The sequence below is a fragment of the Ailuropoda melanoleuca genome, chromosome 6 (genome assembly GCF_002007445.2).
Source record: "Ailuropoda melanoleuca isolate Jingjing chromosome 6, ASM200744v2, whole genome shotgun sequence".
Taxonomy (NCBI): domain Eukaryota; kingdom Metazoa; phylum Chordata; class Mammalia; order Carnivora; family Ursidae; genus Ailuropoda; species Ailuropoda melanoleuca.
Window position 1 is genome coordinate 63,480,558 of NC_048223.1, and position 19,321 is coordinate 63,499,878.

A 19,321-nucleotide genomic window follows, 5' to 3' on the forward strand; every position below is an offset into this window, starting at 1 on the left:
AAATTCCACATAGAAGTGATACCATGAAGTATTTGTCTTTCTCTGTCTGGCTTATCTCACTTAGCATAATGCCCTTAATGTCCATCCTGTCACAAAAGGCAGGGTTTCCTTGTTTCTTGTGGCTCAATAATATTCCACTGTATGCACCACATCTTGTTTATTTATTCTTCCATTGATGGACACTTAGGTTGTTCCCATATCTTGACTATTGTGAATAATAAATATGGGAGTACAGATATCTATTTGCTATCTTGTTTTCATTTCCTTGGGATATATACTCAGAAGTTGTATTGATGGATCATATGGTAGTTCTATTTTTAATTTTTTGGAAGAACCTCCATATTGTTTTCCATAGTGGCTGCATCAATATACATTCCCACAAACAGTGCACAAGGATTCCTTTTTCTCCACATTCTTGCCAACACTTGCTATTTTCTGATTTTTTTTATAGTGGTCATCTTCATAGGTGTAAGATGATATCTTATTTGGTTTTGATTTGCATTTCACTGATGATTAGTGATATTAAGCATCTTTTCATATGTTTGTTGACAATCTGTATATCTTGTTTAGAGAAATATTCATTCAAGTTCTTTGCCCATTTTATAAGTGGGTTATTTGGTTTTTTGTTATTGAAGTGTAGGAATTCTTTATATATTCTGAATATTAACCCCTGGTCATATATATGGGTTACAAATAGGAATTCTTGCAAAAAGGAATTCTTTTCAATTCTTTACTCTGAATATTAACCCATGATCATATATATGGGTTGCAAATATTTTCTGATATTCCACAGGTTGCCTTTTCACTCTTTTTCATTGTTTGCTGCACAGAAGTTTTTAAGTTTGATTAGATATATTTGTCTATTTTTGCCTTTGTTGCCTGCACCTTTCAAGAAATCATCACCAAATGCAGTGTCATGAAGGTTTCCCCCTGATTTCTTCCAGAAGTATTACAGTTTCAGGCCTTACATTTAGGTCTTTAATCCATTTTGAGTTCATTTTTGTGTATGGTGTAAGGTAAGGGTCTAACTGCTATTTATATAGACTTTATATAAACTTTCAACCCCCTCTTCTCAACTCCTTACCCTTATCCTCTCCTTCCAAGAACTGGAGTTTCATTATCTGAACCTTTCTGGAAGAGTCAGCTGGATTTTGTTTGCTTCTCTTGGCTCCCACTACACAGAAGTTTCTTGGTTTTCTACCTACTTTTCTGCCACCAATCCTTCTTTTCCCCCTTACTCCTTTACTATAGCTATTTCCCAGAGTTCAATTTCTAGTGTCACATTCTCTCTTCTGTTTTCTCTCTATTCCTTTGGGGAGCAATTTATATTTTCTAGCTTCAAGTCCATCCTCTCACATGATTTCTCGCAGATCTGTATTTTCATGTCCATGTCTCAATCTACCATTGGGGTAATTCACCTTGGATACCTCATACATTTGATAACCACAAATTGTATATGTCCTAAATTCAGATCACCATACCCTTTCCAAAAGATTATCAATGTTAGCACCTTTTATTGCAGTCACTCACCAAGTGACTGGAGTTCAAATTTACTCTTCTTTTTTTTTTCAGTTTCTTGATCTAGTAGTAGTCAAGTTCCATGGTTCCTTTTTTCAAAAGTTTTTTCTTTGTATTTTTAGTGCTGTCATCTTTGTATAGGCTCTCATTATCTTGGCCCTAAATACTGCAGTAGCAACTGAATTTGTTTTCTTTCCCCTATTTTCTCCTCATTTAGTTCATCTTATGTCCCTCTACTAGACTAAGTTTGTAATTAATATATCACTGTCACACTGTCAGTCCCATGATCAAAAATCTCTCCTTGTTACACTTAGTCTCAACTTTATGTTTCCGGACCTAGCAGTCAACATCCTTCACTCTCTGATCCCAATCATTGATACAGCTAGCTGTATTTCCTTGCTAGTCCCCAACGGGAAACCTGGCCTCCATGTGGAATATTTCATGCTCATTTCCATGTGCCTTTCTTTTTGTTAGAAAGTTCTTCACCTATTCCTCTTCTAATCTAAATCCTTCATTCCATTCAAGTTCTGTTATTTCTACAAAGGTTTCCCTTACTCTCCAGTACATAATAACACCCTTTGTGAACACCTTTAACCCTTATCCTCTGTACCATATATCCCTTATCCTCTGCACCATTTATTTGGATTTCAGAAAATTTCGTTGTTGAATGAATAATGAATATTATCTTGCACTTTAACTTCTTTCTTCTTTCTTTCTTGACATCTTCCTCCAATGTAGATTTTAAGTTTATGGAAGATAGGAGCTTGTCTAATTTTTCTTTTGCATAATTCCTATCACCTAGCATAGCACGGTGTAATGTCCCAAATGGAGGTAATCCTGGGAGGAAAGATTGTTTATTGATAGTGTGGGCTGATGGCCACATATCTCCATTTCTAATAAGTCTTTCATCCCTCTCTCCATCTCATAGGATTTTGATATGCTATTTGAGGCTAAGACATCTTATCTACTTTCTTCACCATGTGTCTTTAGTGCCTGGCATATAGTAGCTATTAGGTAATAATTTTAAATTGGTTATGCATTTGGCTAGAAACCACATTTTGAAACCACGGCCTGGGAGAAAGAACAAGAGACTAAATTAAAACTTTGAACTACATATGAAATACATATGTTGCATATCTATTTGCATGTTGGGAAAATGTGTATGAAAGGTTTGGAAAACCTTAAAGCAATTCCAAAATGTAAATTATTATTTTAAGATACTAAGGTTTTATTTTAAGTGTGGTTTCTTTCTGTTGGGTGGCACATTTGTTCTGTAAAAGAAAAATAACTGTGTAAGCTTTATTTTTAGTTTTCTTGTTATTTATAATGATCAGAAAAATCATCTTTTTTTGAAGGTACAAATCATAGACCTTTGATAGACCTTTGAGTTGGAAGAGCACCAAAAGTTCAAGCTCCATTCACATTAAACAAACACACCATTTATTGATCTAGTTACAGATAAGGAAATTGGGAGCTTAGGCAAATTTAAGAATTTGCCTAAGGTGGAGATTCTTTCAAAGTGTTGTCTTCAGATGCCTCAGGCATCGGAATATTATAGGAAGTTTGTTCAAAAGTATCACCTCCAGGAGAGGGCTGAAGTTGGCGGAGGAGTAGGGGACCCTGTTACAACCGGTCCCCTGAATTTAGCTGGATATCTACCATTCTGAACATCCACAAAATCAGCCTAAGATGTAAGAATATATATCTGGATCTCTACAAACAGATTATCTCTGGTGGTCTCGGGGTATGAGGTGTGGAGCCGTGATTCTGTGGGCAGATATTGGAAGATAAACAGAAGGGGAAGGAGCTGCCATAAGCTGGCACTGGGAAGGTGATATAACACCAGAGCCCAAAAGCATCCTCCCCTGGGGACCAGGTACAGACCCACAGACTGGTAACATGGGGAAAGGACTTTAGTCCAGACCCCAGACAGGATCCAGGAGCTGCTGGTACCCGCACACAAACCCAGGATGGCTCATGGTGTTTGAAACACAAAGGGCAGAGATGTGCCTGGCCTTGGGATCTACCTCTGGGAGTGTTACTGTGGGTTGCAGAACTGGAGAGGCTGCAGTTTTTAGCAGCGCAGACAGAAATAGAGACTGCATGTCCTGGAGAGCTCAGTGAAGAGGAGACTGTGATTTTTCTGTTCTGAGACAGAGGTTTGGATGCGGTCACTTCAGCTTTGACTCTCAGAAGAGATGCAGAAAGCTGCCAGGGAAAGCCACCACAGAACAAAAGCCCAAAATGCTGGTTTTCACTGAGCTCCCCCCCCCACACACACACAGGGGGCAGTAATATAGACCAACTTGGGCAGAGTTGCCTGAGTAACAGCATAGCAGTTGCCTCCCCCAGAAGATAGGCTGGAAGAACAAGAGGACGATAATCCTAGGGTTGCGATAAAACAGGTGCATCTTGTTTGGGTCGGGGTTAATACTTTGGACTCTGTACAATCCCTCATCCACCACCCCAACAGAATGACTAAGAGGAGGAACCCCCAATAAAGAAAAGTATCGGAGACTGTGGCAGAGGCCACAGACCTAATGGATATGGATATAAGCAAGATGTCAGAAATAGACTTCAGAGAAACAATTATGAAATCGTTATCTAGGCTTGAGAAAAATATTAGTGACAATATAGAATCTCTAAGGGCAGGAATGAGATCTAAGCAGTCTGAACATAAAAATGTTATGAATGAAATGCTGTGTAAACTGGACACTCTGACTGCCAGGGTAAATGAGGCAGATGAATGAATTAGTGAGCTAGAAGATAAGATGATAGAAAAGAAGGAAGCCGAGGAGACCTGGGAAAAACAGATTAAAGCTCAAGAGATCAGCCTGAGAGAGATTAATGATGCCATGAAACTTCCAATGTCAGAATTATTGGGATCCCTGAGGGGGTGGAGAGAGACAGAGAGGTCTAGAAGATATATTTGAGCAAATCATAGCTGAGAACTTTCCTAATCTGGGGAGAAAAAAGCATTCCTGTCCAAGAGGAAGAGAGGACTCCTCCCAAGATCAATGAGAACAGACTGATGCCCTGATATATAATATTACAATTTGCAAATCTTAGATCCAAGGAAACAATCTTGAAAGTGGCTGGGGAAAAATATTTCTTACATACAGAAGGAGGAACATCAGAAAAATGTCAGAGCTGTCCACAGAGACCTGGCAAGCCAGAAAGGGCTGTCAAGACATCTTCAGGGTACTAAATGAGAAGAACATGAAGCCAAGGATACTTTTTTTTTTTTAAAGATTTTATTTATTTATTTGAGAGAGAGAGAGAGAGAGANTATTTATTCGACAGAGATAGAGACAGCCAGCGAGAGAGGGAACACAAGCAGGGGGAGTGGGAGAGGAAGAAGCAGGCTCATAGCAGAGGAGCCTGATGTGGGGCTCGATTCCCATAACGCCGGGATCACGCCCTGAGCCGAAGGCAGACGCTTAACCGCTGTGCCACCCAGGCGCCCCAAGCCAAGGATACTTTATCCAGCAAGGATGGAGAGACAAGGCCTCAGCTTCTAAGACTGGCAGAAACTGAAAGAATATGTGACCACCAAGCCAGCCCTGCAAGAAATATTAAAGGGGATTATATAAAAGAAGAAACACTCCAAGAGTAATATAGACCAGAAATTTACAGAGACAATCTATAGAAACAAGGACTTCACAGGCAACATGATAGCAATAAAATCTTATCTTTCAATAATCACTCTCAATGTGAATGCCTAAATGCTCCCATAAAATGCCATAGGGTTGCAGATTGGATAAAAAGACAGGACCCATCCATATGCTGTCTACAAGAGACTCACTTTGAACCGAAAGATACATCCAGACTGAAAGTGAGGGGATGGAGAACCATTTTTCATGCCAATGGACTTCAAAAGAAAGCTGGGGTAGCAATTCTCATATCAGACAAATTAGATTTTAAGCTAAAGACTGTAGTTAGAGATACAGAGGACACTATATCATTCTGAAAGGGTGTATCCAACAAGACGATCTAGCAATTATAAATATCTATGCCTTCAATGTGGGAGCAGCCAACTACATAAGCCAGCTGTTACCCAAATTAAAGAGACATATAGATAATAATACTTGAATAGTAGGAGAACTCAACATTCCACTCTCAGCAATAGACAGATCATCTAAGCAGAAGATCAACAAAGACACAAGAGCTTTGAATGACACACTGGACCAGATGGACTTCATAGATATAAACAGAACATTCCACCCTAAAACAATAGAATACTCATTCTTCTTGGACACACATGGAACATTCTCCAGAATAGACCACATACTGGGTCACAAATCAGGACTCAACTGATACCAAAAGATTGGGATTATTCCCTGCATATTCTCAGACCACAATGCTTTGAAACTGGAACTCAATCACAAGAAAAATTTTGGAAGGAATTCAAACACTTGGAAGCTAAAGACCATCCTGCTAAAGAATGTTTGGGTCCACCAGGAAATCAAAGAAGAATTTAAACAATTCATGGAAACCAATGAGAACAAAAACACATTGGTCCGAAACAAGTGGGATACTGCAAAGGAGGTCCTAAGAGGGGAATACATAGCCATCCAAGCCTTACTCAAAAAAGTAGAAAATTCCCAAATGCACAAGCTAATCTTACACCTAAAGGAACTGGAGAAAGAACAGGAAATAAAACTTAAACTGGCAGGAGAAGAGAAATAATAAAGATTAAAGCAGAGATCAATGAATTAGAAACCAGAAATACATTAGAGCAGATCAACGAAACTAGAAGCTGGTTCTTTGAAAGAATTAATAAGATTAATATGCCACAGGCCAGACTTATCCAAAAGAAAAGAGAAAGGACCCAAATTAATAAAACTATGAATGAAAGGGGGAGTTCACGGCTAACACCAAGGAAATAGAAACAATCATTAGAAATTATCATCAACTATGTGCCAATAAATTGAGCAACCTGGAAGAAATGGATACCTTCCTGAAAATCTATAAACTACAAAGACTGAAACAGGAAGAAATTGACAATCTGAATAGACCAATAACCAGTAATGAGATTGAAGAAGTTATCAAAAACCTTCCAAACCTTCCAAAAACCTTCCAGGGTTGGATGGATTCCCTGGGGAATTCTACCAAACATTTTAAAATGAAATCACATGTTTGAATGATTTCAAAAATCATTCTGAAGCTATTTCAAAAAAATAGCTACAGAAGGAAAACTTCCAAACTCGTTGTATGAGGCCAACATTACCTTGATCCCCAAACCAGCCAAAGACCCCATCAAAAAGGAGAATTACAGACCAATATCCCTGATGAATATGGATGCCAAAAGTCTCAACAACATCCTAGCCAATAGGATCCAGAAGTAGATTAAAACATTCACAAATCAATCAATGTGATAGAACACATTATTAAAAAAAAAGAGAGAGACAGGAAAAATATGATCCTCTCCATTGATGCAGAAAAAGCATTTGACAAAATATAGCATCCTTTCCTGATTGAAACTCTTCAGAGTGTAGGGATAGAGGGAACATACCTCAATATCAAAGAAGCCATCTATGAGAAGCCCACAGCGAATATCATTCTCAATGGGGAAATGCTGAGAGCTTTTCCCTTGAGATCAGAAGCAAGACAAGGATGACGACTCTTGCCACTATTGTTCAATATAGTACTAGAAGTCCTAGCATCAGCAATCAGACAACAAAAAGAAATAATAGGTATTCAAATCAGCAAAGAAGAAGTCAAACTCTCTCTCTTTGCAGATGACATGATACTTTATGTGGAAAACCCCAAAGATTCCACCCAGGAATTACTAGAACTCATACAGCAATTAAGTAATGTTGCAGGATACAAAATCTATGCGCAGAAATAAGTTGCTTTTCTATATACTAACAATGTAACTGTAGAAAGAGAAATTAGAAAATTTTTGCCATTTACAATAGCACCAAAAACTATAAGATACCTAGGAATAAACCTAACCAACTAGGTAAAAGATCTATACTCTAGAAACTACAGAACACTTATGAAAGAAGTTGAGGAAGACACTAAAAGATGGAAAGATATTCCATGCTCGTGGATTGGAAGAATAAACATTGTTAAAATGTCTATGCTGTCCAGAGTAATCTATACACTCAAAGTCATCCCAATCAAAATACCAATGGCATTTTTCAAAGAGCTGGAACAAGCAATCCTAAAATTTGTATGGAACCAGAAAAGACCCCGAATCACCATGGAGATATTAAAAAAGAAAAACAAAGCTGGGGGCATCATGTTGCCTGATTTGAAGCTATACTACAAAGCTGTGATCACCAAGACAGACACATAGATCAATGGGACAGAATAAAGAGCACAGAAATGGACCCTCAACTCTATGGTCAACTAATCCTCGACAAAGCACGAAAAAATATCCAATGGAAAAAAGACAGTCTCTTCAATTAAAGATGCTGGGAAAGTTGGACAGCTATATACAGAAGAATGAAACTTGACCATTTTCTTACACCATACACGAAGATAAACTCCAAATGGATGAAAGAACTCAATGTGAGACAAGAATCCATCAAAATCCTAGAGGAGAACACAGGCAGCAACCTCTTTGACATTGGCCACAGCAACTTCTTTCAAGGTATGTCTCCAAAGGCAAGGGAAACAAAAGCAAAAATGAACATTTGGGACTTCATCAAGATAAAAAGCTTCTGCCCAGCAAAGCAAACAGTCAATAAACTAAAAGTCAACCTATGGAATGGGTGAAGATATTTGCAAATGACATTACAGATAAAGGGTTAGTATCCAAGATCTATAAAGAACTTCTCAAACTCAGTGCCCAAAAAACAAATAATCAGGTCAAAGAATGGGCAGAAAACACAAAGAGACACTTTTCCAAAGAAGACATACAAATGGCTAACAGGCACATGAAAAAATGTTCAATATGACTAGCCATCAGGGAAATTCAAATCAAAACCACATTGAGATGCCACCTTACACCAGTTAGAATGGCAAAAATTGACAAGGCAGGAAACAACAAATGTTGGAGAGGATGTGGAGAAAGGGGAACCCTCTTACACTGTTGGTGGGAATGCAAGTTGGTACAGCCCCTTTGGAATACAGTATGGAGGTTCCTCAAGATGTTAAAAATAGAGCTATCCTATGACCCAGCAATTGCACTACTGGGTATTTACCCCAAAGATACAGATGTAGTGAAAAGATGGGGCACATGCACCCCAATGTTCATAGCAGCATTGTCCACAATAGCCAAACTGTGGAAGGAGCCGAGATGCCCTTCAACAGATGAATGGATAAAGAAGATGTGGTTCCTATGTACAACGGAATATTGCTCAGCCATCAGAAAGGATGAATACCCACCATTTGCATCAACATGGATGGAACTGGAGTGGCTTATGCTGAGTGAAATAAGTCAAGCAGAGAGAGACAATTATCCTATGCTTTCACTTATATGGTGAACAGAAGGAATAGCATGGAGGACATTAGAAGGAAGGGAAAAATGAAGGGGGGAGCCAGGGGGGGAGAGGAACCATAAGAGACTATGGACTTGGGGAAAGAAACTGAGGGTTTCAGAGGGGATGAGGGTATGGGATGGGTTAATCCAATGTGGGGATTAAGGAGGGCATGTATTGCAATGAGCACTGGGTGTTATACGCGAGTAATGAATCATGGAACACTACATCAAAAACTAGTGAAGGACTGTATGGTGACCAACATAACATAAAAAAAAATTAAAAAATATAGTCTCCAGGTCGCCTGGGTGGCTCAGTCAGTTATGCGGCTATCTTCGGCTTGGGTCATGATCTCAGGGTCCTGGAATTAGCTCCTGCATTAAACTCCCTGTTCAACGGAGAGTCTGCCTCTCTCTCACACTCTATGCGCACGTTCGCACTCTGTCTGCTTCTCTTTCTCAAATAAATAAATAAATAAAATCTTAAAATATATATATAGACTCCAGAGCTCCATTTGAGAATTAGTAAATCAGAATCTTTAAAGGAATCTGCATTTTGATAGGTTTCTTGTATATCAGTGGCTTTTGGCATAGTGCTTCTCACACTCTACTGTCATCTGAATTACCTAAGGATCTTATTAAATTACAAATTTGGATGCAGCATGCCTAGGTGGGATATTCTCCATTTGTAACAAGTTATCAAGTGATGCTGGTATTTCTTGTTCATGGACCACATTTTGAATAGGAAAGATTCAGAATAGCAGAGTTCAAGGTGTGGCCCCAGACCAGCAGCATCAGCACCACCTGGGAACTTGTTAGAAACACAACTTTGAGGGGCGCCTGGGTGGCACAGCGGTTAAGCGTCTGCCTTTGGCTCAGGGCGTGATCCCGGCGTTGTGGGATCCCACATCGGGCTCTTCCTCTATGAGCCTGCTTCTTCCTCTCCCACTCCCCCTGCTTGTGTTCCCTCTCTCACTGGCTGTCTCTATCTCTGTCAAATAAATAAATAAAATCTTTAAAAAAAAAAAAAAAGAAACACAACTTTGAGCCCCACTCCAGACCTATTGAATCAGAAACTCTGAAACATATGAAAATTTGAGAACACATTAAAATTTGGGAAAGAATTTTTATTGAAAAGCGCTTGCCTGAGCCTACCAGATAATCTGATTTGGTTACCTCTGGTTGAGGCCTGGACATTTTTTAATTTCCCTAGTAAATTCCAATGTGCATTCAGTATTGCAAATGATAGTTTGAGAATGTTGTCCTAAGGTGACACCTGTATTCTTAGCAGGACCTAAATCTCTTGCTGGTGACATCCTCTTTCCACCCTTTCTGTGATTCCTAAACACCAGCATTTCAGAATAATAACCTGTGCTGGGATGCTACCTAAGAATCTCACCACCACTCCCTCCCCCACCCGCCAACAAGCTCCAACACACACACACACACACACACACACACACACACACACACACACACACTGTCAGAGAGTGGGAAGGGAGAGAAGGAAGGAATCATTTCACTTCAGGAGATTTTCAAAGATTCAGATTCCCAGCCTGGGTTAAGGTAAAGAAATTTGGACTTTCTTTAAAGTTGGTCTCACTCATATGTGGAATATAAGGCGTAGTGCAAAGGATCATTGGGGAAGGGAGGGAAAACTGAACGGGACAAAATCAGAGAGGGAGACAAACCATGAGAGACTCTGGACTCTGAGAAACAAACTGAGGGTTGCAAAATGGAGGGGGCTGGGGGGCTGGGGTAACTGGGTGATGGGCATTAAAGAAGGCCCATGATATGATGAGCACTGGGCGTTACACACAACTAATGAATCATTGAACACTACATCAAAAACTGATGGTGTACTATATGTTGGCTAATTGAACCTAATAAAAAAACAACAAATAAAAGATTGTGTGACTGTATTAATATCATACAATTAGATTTCTAGACAAAGTGTATAGCCCCAAATGAAAACTTAATTAGAAAGATAAAATGGTCAGTTATTAAGTAGATATAATAATGATAGATGTGCGTGCATCTGACTGGAGCTTCAAAATACATGAAACAAAATTTGGGAGAACTGAGGGGAGAAATAGACAAATCTATAGTCAGTTGGAGATTTTTATCATTTTTCTCAGTAATTGGTAGAACAACTGGATGAAAATTACTAGCTAAAAAGAAGATTTGACCTGACTGATAGTTCATGAAATATACCCAACACTTCAAAAAGTCACCTTTTTTTTCAAGTGCATATGGAATGTTTTCCAAGATAGACGGCATGCCTGGGGTATGAAATAAGACTCAATCAATTTCAAAAGACTAAACTTACAAGAGTATGTTCTCTGACCATAGCAACCTAGCAATTAGTAACAATATGATGTATAGAAAAGCCCTAAATATTTAAAAATTAAACATTATAATTCTGAATGACCCATGGAGAGGTCAAAGAGAGAACAAAAGTGAAAATTGAAAATTATACAACCACTTGGGAAAACTTTTTGGTGGTTCTTATATTACACATATACTATTCTATAACCCAGTAATTCCAATTCTAAGGTTTTGCCCTAGAGAAATGTAAACATTTCTCTATAAAACAAGATGTACAAGAATGTTCATAGCAGCTTTATTTGTGATAAACCCAAACTGGAAACAACCCAAATGTTCATCAACCTGAGACAGGAGAAAAAATAATTTAGTATATTTATATCGTGAATACTACTCAGCAATTAAAAAGAATGAATTACTGATACATATAACAAATGAGAGAATCTCAAAAACATTATGTAAGCTTTAAAAAGTCAAGCACAAAAGAGTATTATTGTATTTTTCTATGCACATGACGTTGAACAACAGACAAAACTATTCTATGGTGATAGAAATCAGAACAGTAGTTCCCTATTGGGGAATGAACAGAAGGGGTGACAAGGGTATTTTCTGTGATGATAGATACGCAAATGCTATCAGCTTGGGAAAGCAACTTCCCAAAGCGGCTACTGCCCAATTCCAGACTGTTTCTCCCTATTTACAAGGACACTCTCATACTTGCCCTATAAAAAAAGAAGAGTAATGTGGGGGGCGGGTCCTACTTTCTAGAGCACAAAAATGGTGCATCAAAATAGCCCAAATACATCTCTCTGCAGGATGAGACCTTGCTGGTGTGTTTCAGAACGCTGTTTGCCCAAAAATACTTCAAACTTTCCACAGCTGATTGGACCGTGGGTAGTCAACTCATGCTTTGTTCACTAGCTGACAATTTGTAGCCTAGAGTAAAAAGATGATTTGCATCAGTGAGATTCTTCCTTTTAGGGAGATGAAATAGGGAGTACCAAAAGATAGTTGGCCATTTAGCAGCAGGAGCAGTTGGTGGAAGAGTGTCAACAAGTGACTGTCAAAAAGTGCAAGCTCAAGCCATGTATAAGAGAAGCAAAGGAGGAGCTGGAAAAATGAGAATGGGTCAATGTGCAGAGAGAAGGGAGACTTCAGGAAAGGGAAAGTGAGAGTAGTCAGGCTCCAGTACTGTCCTCGGGTTTTTGCTTGGGGGAGGGGGTGGATGGAGGACTTCCAAATTAACTTTCAGATCCCATAAATTATTTCTATCATTCTTCCACTATCCTATTTCCTTGGACATTTTCTTTTAAGTTAAATGAATGGATTTTTGTTCCTTACTCTTTGTAAGCCTTTAGAATGCTATGGTAGGTATTGTTTGGGGCTTCTGGAAAAGCTTCCCTCCACCCTGACCTTGTAGTAATAGAGTCTGATACCTGGCCACAGGGAAAAAAGGCAGACATATCCAATAGGCTTTTGGAAATATAAGGTTGAAACTGAAGTGACAGTGTGGGCTGGAAAGAGATCATCATATAGATAAAAACAAAGAAGTATTTTTTTTCTATTTTAACTTATTTTAATTCCAGTTAGTTAACATACAGTGTTATCTTAGTTTCAGGTATATCACATAGTGATTCAGTACATCAATCTGTGTTCATCGGACAAGTGCATTCCTTTTTTTTGTTTGTTTGTTTTTTAAAGATTTTATTTATTTATTTGACAGAGAGAGAGACAGCCAGGGAGAGAGGGAACATGAGAGGGAGAGGAAGAACCAGGCTCCCAGCGGAGCAGGGAGCCCGATGCAGGGCTCGATCCCAGGACCCTGGGAGCAGGCCCTGGGCTGAAGGCAGACGCTTAACGACTGAGCCACCCAGGCGCCCCGACATCCCTTAATTCTCATCCCCTATTTAACCTTTCCCCCTAACCACCTCTCCTCTGGTAACCATCAGTTTGTTCTCTATAATTAAGAGTCTGTTTCTTGATTTCTCTTTTTCTTTCTCTCTCATTTCCCCCCTTTGCTTGTTTTATTTCTTAAATTCCACACGAGTGAATCATATGGTATTTGTTTTTCTCTGACCTGACTTATTTCCTTTAGCATATACACTCTAGCTTCCTCCATGTCATTGCAAATGGCAAGATTCATTCTTTTATGGCTGAATAATATTCCACTGTATTTATATACCACCTCTTCCTTATCCATTCACCAGTCAATGGACACTTGGGCTGCTTCCATGTCTTAACTATTGTAAATAATGCTGCTATAGATATAGGGGCACATGTATCCCTTTGATTTCGTGTTCTTATATTCTTTGGGTAAATACCCAGTAATGTATTGCTGGACCATAAGGTAGTTCTGTTTTTAACTTTTTGAGGGACCTCCATACTGTTTTCTACAGTAGCTGCACCAGTTTGCATGCCCACCAATAGTGCAAGAGGGTGCTTCTCATGGTTCCAGTAGGGAGAGAAGGAGGAAGCAGGGAGTGGGGTGGTTGGAAGAGCCCCCCCACTGTGGCTTCTGCCACTGCTGCCACCATGGCCTCTGTGCTCCTATTGTGGGAAAGGAGGTGTGAGTCCTGGCTGAAGCAGGTAGCGGTGCTGCTGAGGGAGGGTCTGTGGTGGGAAGGCAATGGCAGATACAGATAAACTCAACATGGACAACATCATCCAAGCATTGCTGGAGGTGAGAGGGTCCAAGCCTGGTAAGAACGTCCAGCTACAGGAGAATGAAATCTGAGGACTGTGCTTAAAGTCCCGAGAGATCTTTCTCAGTCAGCCTAGCCTTCTAGAACTTGAAGCACTACTCAAAATATGTGGTGATATCCATGGGCAACACTATGATTTGCTTCCACTTTTCAAGTGTGGTGGTTTCTCGCCAGAAAGCAACTACCTGTTTCTTGGAGACTATGTGGACAGGGGGAAGCAGTCATTGGAGACTGTCTCTCACGGGCTTACAAAATAAAATATCCCGAGAATTTTTTTCTTCTCCGAGGAAACCATGAATGTGCCAGCATCAGTAGAACTTATGGATTATGATGAATGAAAAATAAGATATAACATTAAACTATGGAAAACTTTCACAGGCTGCTTTAACTATTTACTGATGGCAGCCATCTTGGATGAGAAGATATTCTGCTGTCATGGAGGTTTATCACCAGATCTTCAATCTATGGAGCAGATTCAGGGAATTATGAGACCAATTAACATACCAGATCAAGGTCTTCTTTGTGATCTCTTGTGGTCTGACCTTGATAAAGATGTCTTAGGCTGGGGTGAAAATGACAGAGGCGTGTCCTTCACACTTAGCGTAGAAGTGGTTGCAAAATTTCTCCATAAGCAGGATTTGGATCTTATATGTAGAGCCCATGAGGTGGTTGAAGATGGATATGAATCTTTTTGCGAAGAGGCAGTTGGTCACTCTGTTTTCCGCACCCAGCTATTGTGGAGAGTTTGACAATGCAGGTGCCATGATGAGTATGGATGAACCGCTAATACGTTCTTTTCGGATTTGAAAGCCAGCAGAGAAAAAGAAGCTGAATGCCATGAGACCTGTAACACCTCCAAGAAGTATGATTGCAAAGAAAGCAAAGAAATAAATGTCATTTTGACACTGCCTAGTTGGGACTTGTAACATAGAGTATATAACCTTCATTTTTAAAACCGTAATGTGTATTGGTGAGCTTGCTCAAATAGTGTGTTTGTGAGGCTTCCCTTCCATTTTTTGAGTTAATGAAGAGCATTTGCTGGTTATAACAGCAAATGAAAGACTCTCCACTACCAAGAAAAAATGTTTTGTTTTTTAAATTCTTCAGTCCTTTTGCAAACAACTTTAATGACGGTGTTCAAGCTGTACACCCCAGAACAGTTTATCCTAAGGGGTAAATACACACTTGATCTTTTTAAAATTCAGTTCTACCCATGAATAATGTAAATGCTCTTTTTCTTTAGGATATGAAGAGAGCCCTAGGGTGCTCAATCTGTACACGTTATTGTCATAAAATACATACTCTTGATACAAACCACTGTGAACATTTTGAAAAAAAATTTGTTTCAAAGGAATTACTTTTTTTCTCTCATTGTCTTGTCAGTTACAAACTAGTTTTTATAGCTATCAATATTAGGGTTAACTCAACATTGCCAGCATCACTGGTATGATGTATATTTAATTACACTTTCCCCTACCGTATACTCAAAATGATGATTAAAGCCATTATTAAAAAAAAATAGTGTAAGAAGGTTCCTTTTCCTCCACATCCTCACCCAACACCTGTTGTTTCTTGTGCTGTTGATTTTAGCCATTCTGTGGCTGTGAGGTGTGAGGTGATATCTTGTTGTAGTTCTGATTTGCATTTCTCTGATAATGTGATGATGAGCATTTTTTCCTTTTTTCCTCTTTTTTTTCCAAATTTTTATTTAAATTCTACTTATTTAACATATAATGTAATATTAATTTCAGGAATAGAATTTAGTGATTCATCATTTACATATACCACCTAGTGATGAGCATCTTTTCATGTGTCTGTCAGCCATCTGGATGTCTTCTTTGGAAAAATGTCTGTTCATGTCTTCTGCTCATTTCTTAATTGGATTATTTATTTTTGGGGCGTTGAGTTTTATAAGTTCTTTTTATATCTTGGATACTAACCCTTTATTGGATATGTCATTTGCAAACATCTTCTCCCATTCAGTAGGTTGACCTTTAGTTTTGTCGACTGTTTCCTTCACTGTGCAGAAGCTTTATGCTTTGATATAGTCTCAATGGTTTATTTTTGCTTTTGTTTCCCTCTGTGGAGACATATCTAGTAAGAAGGTGCTACAGCCTATGTCAAAGAAGTTGCTGCTTGTGTTCTCTGGGGTTTTGATGGTTTCTTGTCTCACATTTAGATTTAATTCATTTTGAATTTAATCCATTTTGAATTTATTTTTGTGTATGGTGTAGGGAAGTGGTCCAGTTTCATTCTTTTGCATATTGCTGTCCAGTTTTCTCAGCACCATTTGTTGAAGAAACTGTCTTTTTAGGGGCACCTGGGTGGCTCAGTCAGTTAAGCGCTCCACATCCAGGCGCTCCACATCCACGGATTATTATCTCTATTGACAGATGAAGGAATTGAGGCTTAGAGAGTTTAAAGTGGCTTAGCCATAGTCAAACAGTAGGTAGGGGTCAAAGGGATCAGTCTACAAAGCCCATGCTCCTCCAACCACCCTGGGCAGCCTCCCAGTTTATGGGAGGCCAGGAGGTTTATCTTCTACGAAGATATTCATGATGAGATCAAGGCTTGGAATTCTGGGGCACACCAACTCCTGAGAAGAGGAGCTAGAGACAGATAAAGGAAAGTCAGAGAAGTTTAAGACCCAGTTACCAAGGTGCTATGGAAGATAGTGTCCTTGAGTGCTTTGAAATGCAAAAGGTGGCCAGTCATCAAATGATTGAAAAACATCAGGAAGGATGAGGAGTGAATTGGATTTGGTAATTTAGAAGCTCAAGCCTGACATTGGTGAAGACAGATTTTGCTTGTGCTGAAAGTAGAAGCCAAGTTTTAACGAGCACACAGTTCATAAGAATTGAAGGAGCGAGGAGTGTGAGTAGATTGTATTGAGTAGGTCCTGTGAAAGGAAGAGGAGACAATAGTGATGATAAATCTCACAATTTGGAGTTCCAAGGAGAAGCAGACATGCGGGATTAGCAGTGGCTAGATGTGCCTTTTGAAACAGGAACTAAAGAGGTAAGTAACGAGTCATAATGGGTATGTCTGTGCATGTGTGAGTAATCTAGGCAATTTATATATTTGAGAAGAGAGATCACTCTACAAAAGTAAAAATAACAGGATCTCTGTATTGGAAATTCTGTTGGAAATTCCTGAGAGTGCTTTACAAGCTAATTTGTTACTTCTACTTTAGAGATTGGGAACTTCAGGCTCATAACTTGATCAAAATCAAACTGCAGAGACCAACTCATGACTGCGCAGTCCCAAGTCCAGGCTTGGGTTGAAGTCAGCCGTGAGTAACCCGACGTCGCCCGGGGCAGACGGCGCAGGACAGGGCTGGAACTACACTTCCCAGTGTGCCAGGCGGGGCGGGGCGGGGCGCGGGCGGGGAGGGTGCACGCTCCTTCCCAGAAGCAAAAGCGGAAACAAAAGAGTCTCGCCGGCGTCGCCGCCCGCACACTCGCGCACACTCGCGCTCCGGCGCACACGGAACAGGCACCCGCGCCTGGAGCGAGCCAGCAAGCAGCGAGCAGCGAGCCGGGGACCCCCGGGCTGAGCCAGCAGAGCAGCCAGCGAGTCGAGCCCGCGACGACCCTACGCCCCCGCGCCCCGTAGCTGCCCCCAGCCGGCCGGTGTCCCCGCTGCCCTCCCTGACCCATGGCGCTGAAGAGGATTCAGAAAGTGAGTGCCCGGGCCAGGCCTGGGGCGACGGGGCGCGCTTCGGCTCCCTGCCCACACTGACCCTGGCGATGGTCCCGAAAGACGCGCCGGGAGGGCACGGGATGGGAGGGTGCGCGGGGATCAGGGGGACGGAGATGCCGGCGGGGCCAGCGGGCATTGGACAGGTGAGGTGGGAGCAGGGGCAGGTCCCGGGTGGCTAGGAGGCGGGGGCCCCGCTGCGCGCTCGCTCTGGTGCTGCGCCGGAGTCCCTGGGTGGAGATCCTTCTCGGGCTCCAGACCTTCCCCAAATCTGTGCTTTACCGTCACGACTGGATTTTGCCCGACGCTGGTCTAGTTTTGGCTCCTGTCATGCTGTGTTTTCTCCACGCCCGTTCTTTTATGTTCTTGCTTCCCCGGACTCCCTGAGAGGGCAAGGAAGGTGTGGTGGGCCTGCAGCCTTTCTCCTCGGTGCTGTGGGTTTGTTCTTTATCTCCTCTGCGGTTGGCTCCTGCTCAGATCCCTGAACAGGCTGGAAAAGCCCATTTGGGGCCCAGAAGCCAGGAGAAGCCTCTTGCCTCTTCTATTTTGGTGCCTCTTCTGCTGCCACTTCAGGTCACATAGCTGTAGTGAAAACATAGTTGCTGATACACAGCAAGATGACCTCCTGGCTGTGATTCATCGTGAGTCAAGCCAAACAGGTTTTTTCCCCCCTCATGATAAACTTACATGTAAAGTTCGAGACACAACAGAAACTGCCACAATATAAGTTGTTTGATGCTTTGACACATGAGTATAGAATGAAGAAGAAATGTATACATTCATTTAACAAATATTTATCCATCCCAACTCTGTAAGGAATTGCCTTCTCTTGCATAATACTGTATTTATTGCTACTGTTTCAGATGTGAACATCTTACAAAATTGGGGTTGGGGCATTTTTTTGTTGTTCACTTTTATTTCTTGTTGGGTTATGGGTCTGTTCACTGACACAGGTTTTAAAAAGGTTTACAGTTATGTGGAGAGCATTGAGAATTTATTTTTAAATGGGGAGCGTTTCAGCAAGTTAAGCCAACAACAAAGTGTCTTGTAAATAATTTTAGAAGAAGTAAATGCTACAGAAAAATTTTATTAACTTTTTAAGGCATGAAGTGATGGAGACATATACATTGTGTTCTTAGTCACAACTGGTGACATCTTCTGGTACAGAGGACAGCAACTTTCAGGTCCAGCCTTTTTTGTTGTTGCTGTTCAAATGCTGAATCTGTAGAATACTGTTTTTTTGTGTGGGTGTGCCATTTGAGGGTCTTCTCTCTATAAAACATAAAGCTAACAATCTGCATTTATTGATTCATGTTTTCTGATTTGAAGATAATGCAGTTACACATTCAAAATTACCCTAATTTCAAAGCCCTAATAGGCACCTTTGTCATGACTTGGTGCTTATTAATAATATGTAATATTGGCTTACATTTGAATTAAGCAGCACATCTGTTCCAAGGAAGTTTTAAAATTCCATTTCCTTCTTTCCTGCTTATGAGAAATCTTTGCAAGACTTTGCATATACAGTAGATTTTAAATAATGTGGAATTTGTCCACAGTAAGTAGACTTTCAACGAAAATGGACACTATTTGTAAATACCTTACTGGGCAATTGTCAGTCACCATGCTGAATATCTATAATATGGAA

At 40.4% G+C, this 19,321-nt stretch overlaps 1 protein-coding gene and 1 pseudogene across 3 annotated transcripts in view; both read left to right on the forward strand.

Moving 5' to 3' along the window:
* The first annotated feature begins 13,898 nt into the window (after nt 1-13,898).
* Nucleotides 13,899-14,966, forward strand: LOC100479954 (annotated as a pseudogene).
* A 2,422-nt stretch (nt 14,967-17,388) lies between these two features.
* UBE2D1 (ubiquitin conjugating enzyme E2 D1) overlaps nt 17,389-19,321 on the forward strand; it is a 37,318-nt gene continuing 35,385 nt past the window's right edge. Inside the window, exon 1 of one of the 3 annotated variants that reach the window (XM_019809895.2) lies at nt 17,389-17,655. In XM_019809895.2, coding sequence (XP_019665454.1) covers nt 17,632-17,655 — 24 coding nt within the window. In that variant the 5' untranslated portion in view covers nt 17,389-17,631. The other 2 variants (XM_019809893.2, XM_019809894.2) reach the window with 2 other exon arrangements.